The sequence below is a fragment of the Terrapene carolina genome, unplaced genomic scaffold, assembly GCF_002925995.2.
Source record: "Terrapene carolina triunguis isolate 2854851 unplaced genomic scaffold, T_m_triunguis-2.0 Scaffold28703, whole genome shotgun sequence".
Taxonomy (NCBI): Eukaryota; Metazoa; Chordata; order Testudines; family Emydidae; genus Terrapene; species Terrapene triunguis.
In genome coordinates this window covers 44,046-49,281 of record NW_020693054.1, presented here as the reverse complement: position 1 = coordinate 49,281, position 5,236 = coordinate 44,046, and the positions used below count along the sequence as shown (strand labels likewise).

General features: G+C 58.6%; 2 protein-coding genes across 2 annotated transcripts in view; both read left to right on the top strand.

Annotated features, from left to right (window-relative positions):
• Positions 1–110: 110 nt before the first annotated feature.
• Positions 111–3,127, top strand: LOC112118900 (cytochrome P450 2F5-like). The gene is made up of 3 exons (XM_026662601.2): positions 111–432; positions 1,779–1,920; positions 2,334–3,127. Exons 1-3 carry the CDS (start codon positions 316–318, stop codon positions 2,513–2,515), a joined length of 441 nt encoding a protein of 146 aa, XP_026518386.1. The 5' UTR covers positions 111–315; the 3' UTR covers positions 2,516–3,127.
• A 1,772-nt stretch (positions 3,128–4,899) lies between these two features.
• LOC112123658 (cytochrome P450 2G1-like) overlaps positions 4,900–5,236 on the top strand; it is a 5,349-nt gene continuing 5,012 nt past the window's right edge. Inside the window, exon 1 of the mRNA XM_026662600.1 lies at positions 4,900–5,098. Within this exon, the coding sequence (XP_026518385.1) occupies positions 4,900–5,098 (199 nt within the window). The remainder of the gene's footprint in view (positions 5,099–5,236) is intronic.

Below are 5,236 nucleotides of genomic sequence, written 5' to 3'. Positions count from 1 at the left end.
AATGGTACAGGATAACTAAAAACAATTTCATTCACATTGGTTCTACAAGATGTGTTGGGTGTGTTTCTCTCTCCCTCACACCAGTTTGAATCTCGAGTCACTCCATTTGCTGGTAGCAATAGTAGGCTGTTATCTTCTATGTGACTGGGGTTTCGTCAGTGTGGGAGCTAGCGCGAGTGGAGGATCCAGACCGTCGTTCCCGCCACCCCTGCATTTAGGCTCAGTCTTGTCCCTCCCGGTGCAGAGAAAGTTCACGAGGAGATTGACCGGGTGATCGGGCGGTCCCGCTTGCCGGCCACCGAGGACCGGAGCCGCATGCCCTACACCGACGCCGTGATCCACGAGGTGCACAGATTCGCGGATGTCCTCCCCATGAGCCTCCCGCACGTCACGACCCAAGACGTCCAGTTCAGAGGATACGCGATTCCCAAGGTCGGGCTCCCGGTGCCAGGGCGAGGGTAGGGCCAAGGTGCTGGGGAACGCTGAGATCTCTCGCTCTCCCAAGACCAACCCTGCCCCCTCCAGCCCCTGGTCCATTGAAATCCATGGAAAGTCCCTCCCTGGCAGACCATTTCACCCACCGTGCGATGCACCGGATTGGCAGCCTCGTTCCCTTCATGCCATGCGCTGCATCCAGCCAGCTGCTCACTCCCCCCGAACCTCGGACACGGGGGGCGGGCACGTCAGGCGTGGGGTAGGGAGGGGTATGGCCAGAGGTAAAGCAGAGCTAATCGAAATGGGGGGGGGACTGTTTTTTTTTCTCTGTGGAAAATTTTGATGAAAACAGGGAAACATTTCAATTTTGGGGCAAAAATTTGAAAACTGAAAATTTTTGGCTGAGAACTGAAACATTTCAATCCCAAAATGCTGCTGCAAAGCTTCATGGGAGATGTAGTTGGAGTGCCGCATGTCCCATTCTCCTCTACAGGCCAGGCTTCCCGATCAGACTACACCTCCCATGGTGCACCACAGCATCCCCTCTTGGCACTGCATCATGGGAGTCCTTGGCCGTGGTGCACCATGGGAGATGTAGCTCAGGTTCCTCATGCTCCCATTCTCCTTTATAAGCCGGGCTTGCTGGTCAGACTACATCTCCCATGTTGCACCACAGTGTCCCCGCTTGGACGAGGAGAGCTGCTGCATCCTGGGTGTCCCTAGCCATGGTGCATCATGGGAGATGTAGTCCAGCTGGAAAGCCTGGCCCATAGGGGAGAATGGGGACACGAAACAACCAAACTACAACTCCCACAAGGCATTGTGGCAGCATTTCTGAATCAAAATACTTCGTTTTGTTTTTGTTTTGTTTTTAACGAAAAATCTACGTTTTCTGCAGGAAACAGGCATTTTTTGTGAAAATTATGTTTAGTCAAAACCTCCGTTTTCCATCATTTTGATGGAAAATTTGCACCCAGCCCTAATGCGACTGTAACCCACACCCACGCTGTCCCCTCCGGTGCTGACTGAGGGAGCTGCACCTTTTAGCATCCTCTGTAGGGGCTTTGTGCTTTAAGCTCCAGAGGTAACAGGTTCAATCCCCATGGCTGGCGACCCACTCGATGCCCTGGTTGTCCCTAGCTGGTGTCCATCCTCTGCACAGGCTTCACTGGATGCATGCAGAGTGACAGCTGACTGCTAAGCAAAAGGGGCTGGGCCGTGGGGTGGCAATGGTTGGAAGACGACCCTGGGTTCGGCTGGTGGCCTCCCCCCACGTCTAGCGGTAGGATGTGTTGGCTCTGGCCGTGTCCTGTCATCTCCCAGGTGGTTTTCTCTGTTCCCAGGGCACCACCGTCATCCCCTTGCTGACCTCAGTCCTCCAGGATACAAGCCAGTTCAGGAACCCGGACGACTTTGACCCTGGGCATTTCCTGGATGGGAACGGGCACTTCCAGAAGAACAGCGCCTTCATGCCGTTCTCTGCAGGTACAAGGCGTGGATCCACATTCAGGAGTGGGGGAGGCCTAGTGGTTAGAGCAGGGGGGGATGGGAGCCTGGACTCCTGGGTTCTATCCCAGCTCTGGGAGGGGAGGGGAGGGGGGACTAGTGGTTAGAGCAGGGGGGCTGGGAGCCAGGACTCCTGGGTTCTCTCTCCGGCTCTGGGAGGGGAGTGGGGCCTGGTGGTTAGAGCAGGGGGGGCTGGGAGCCAGGACTCCTGGGTTCTCTCCCAGCTCTGGGAGGGGAGTGGGGCCTGGTGGTTAGAGCAGGGGAGGCTGGAGCCCAGCAGTCCCGTTTCCCTGCTCTGACTGTGCCCTGGTCTCTCTCAGAGCTGGGGCCAGTGAGCACTTACTCCTCGGGTTTCCCCCTAACCCCGCTTGCCGTCCTGTCTCCTCTCCCAGGCAAGCGGGTGTGCCTGGGCGAGAGCCTGGCTCGCATGGAGGTCTTCCTCTTCCTCACTGCCATCCTGCAGCGCTTCACCCTGCAGCCGCTCGGCGACCCGGGCACCCTCGACGCCAGCCCCGTGGAGAGCGGGCTGGGGAACATCCCCCATCCCTACGAACTCCGGCTGCTCCCGCGCTAGAGTGCACCCGCCTCAAACTCCTCCCCCCCCGTAAAGCCGAGGACCATGGGCAGCGCGGGCACCCCTAGCTCAGGGAGGCTAGCCCCCTGCCCCCCCCGTTCCACCTGAGGCCCCGCCCCTTCCACCCAAAGCCCCACCCCTTCCACCTGAGGCCCCGCCCCTTCTTCCTAAGGCCCCACCTCCCACCGCCACTTCTGCCTCCCCACTCTCGCCGGCCGGCCTGCCAGTGCAGCCCCACATCCCAGCCAGCCCGTCGGTGCCAGAGCAGTCCAGAGGAATCTCAAGTCCTGGGCAGCCGGCCGGGGGCGAACCCTGAGCCCGGGCCACCCAGAGGGGCTCTGAGCCCTGAGCCCTGCCGAGGAGCCCCGGGAAGAAACACAGGGTAGCAAACAAACCCTCGTTAAGCAAACTGCTGACTTGTGAAGAAAAGGACGAGGACGCTGAATTGGATTTTTGCAGCGTAAGCGAGACGAAGGGGCGGCATGGTGAGATTTCTCTTGGCCCGTGTCGCTAAGCGGCAATTTCGCCGCCCACGCAAGCCACTGAAAAAAACACGCGCATCCGAATTCCCAGCCAGGCAAAGTCAGCAAGAGGCTGCGTGAGAACTTTCTGGAGTGCAGATTTGCATGGCTCTCGTTATAAACCCGTAGAGCTTTGAATCGCATCAGCTATTGGCATTAAGTAAGCATTGTCTGCCCCCCCACCCACTGTGTGACCCCCCCCCCCACTTATTTCCCACAACTGTGAACATTTAAATTGATACAACTCGGGGGAAACGCGTCAAACCCAGCATTTGGAGCAGCTGTGAACATTTACGTTTAAAAAAATGCTTAAAAATAAACACCGATATAATCCATCATCATTCTAAAGAAATTCTGCTAAGCCGAGATCTAAGGTGACAGAAATAGCTTTGGGGTTTGGGGGGTTGGGGAACGCGAACGGGAGAATTGGTCAATACAACCCCCGGCCGGGTTTTCGGAAGCCAGGAACACGCGCAATAGGGAATAACACGAATCCTCGCCCACTAGCCTGGGAAAGTGACTTTGTTTAAGGTTTTGGCTGAGTCCCTCACAACCGGGCCTCGCGTGGGCTAACTGGTTCTCGGCTCCGGCTTTTGCTAACATCACAGAGGAAAAACCACCCGAAGCTAAAGCGTTAAGACAGTTTTGCCACTGACTTACCCAAGCCCGCCTTCCCCTGGCAGCTACGGTGGTCAGCCTTTTAATCTACCTCCCCATCAATGCTATCCGCCAGGTGCCAGGAGGTTGGTCCCTGGGTCAGTGATTAGACACTGAATAAACCAGACTTTGGATTGATCTGTTACCCGGTGCAGTGACATATTAACCCCGTGCGTTCTAGCCCGGCCACCCCTGCCAGCTGGATCGTAGCACCACTTGGAAGCCAGAGCGAGTAGGACAAAGATCTGGGAGCTGGATGAAGGGGGTAACTGAGGCCAACCCAGGGGAGCGGCGTGTGAGAGGAGGGTCTGTGGAACTGCAGGAGACATGGGAACAGGCCGGAGCTTGGGGCACGGCAGCATCCCGAGTGTGTATCAGGTCTCTGGCAGAGAGGGAGAGTGGCCCCAGTTCTCAGCCATGCTCACCCCATGCCAGGTGCCCTGAGAATCTGCTCCCCTCTGCAGCTGCCTCCCCGGCCAGTGTGGAGCTGGCACAAGGACCCTGCTCCCAGTGTATGTGTGTGCGGGAGAGATCGGAGGGGTGCCTGGAACACACTGCGCTGTGGATATTCCCTGTCTCCCAGGGCCAACAGGGGGCAGAGCATGAGTTAGAGCAGCCCTGAGGCTGCTCTAGCTTCCTCCATGGCCCAAGTGGTAAACAGCACAAAGGGGATTTAAAGCACCAGCTTCCTTCCCATTCCTAGAGCTGGAATAACTGAGACCTGGGCCCTGAGGTTAGGAGCCAGAACCCCGCAGGCGGGTCCTGGGCTGGGTGGGGACCCCTGGGGCACGTCGACACTGCAAAAGAAAGCCTTGGTGCAGCACGTCTCAGGGAGTGGGGCTCAGACCCCACGCCCCAGCCCCAGCGGCAGTGGCTACGCGGCCCGAGCCAGCGGCCCGAGCGCTGAGACTGGCTGCCCAGCGTGTTTTGGGGGTGGTTTTGCAGTGTTAGACATACCGCAAGAGGCTGAGGGGGGAGACACTCAACTTTCCCCTGGAGAAAGGGCCTGGCGGTGGGGTCAGGGTGGGGCCGTGGGAGGAATTTTGTAGCGACGCCAGCAATTAATATCTAACGCCGATTAATGAGCTACCCGGGCGCATCAGAAAGGCTTGCACAACTGCCCCCGGGCTGGAGCACACCGGCCTTATAACCCGGCCGCCCTGCTGCCCAACCCGGGGACGCCCGCTGCCCACCGGATCATCTCCAATGGAGCTGGTGTCAGCCTCCCTTCTCCTCCTCCTCTGCCTCTGCTGCATCCTCCTGGCCTCGGCGTGGAAGAGCCGGAACCAGCGAGGGCAGCTGCCGCCGGGCCCTACTCCCCTGCCCCTGCTGGGGAACTTCCTGCAGCTGGACAGGACCAATGTTATCCACTCCTTGGAGAAGGTGAGTTCTGATCCCCGCTGGGGCAGAGCAGCCCTGCTCCCCCGAGGCACCGGGGTCCAAGCCCCAGCTGCTGTTGACTGGCCGCAGCTCCATTGGGGGATACCTATGGGAATGGGCTGGAGGGAAGGAGAGATGGATGGATGGAGGGGTGCGTGGGGGG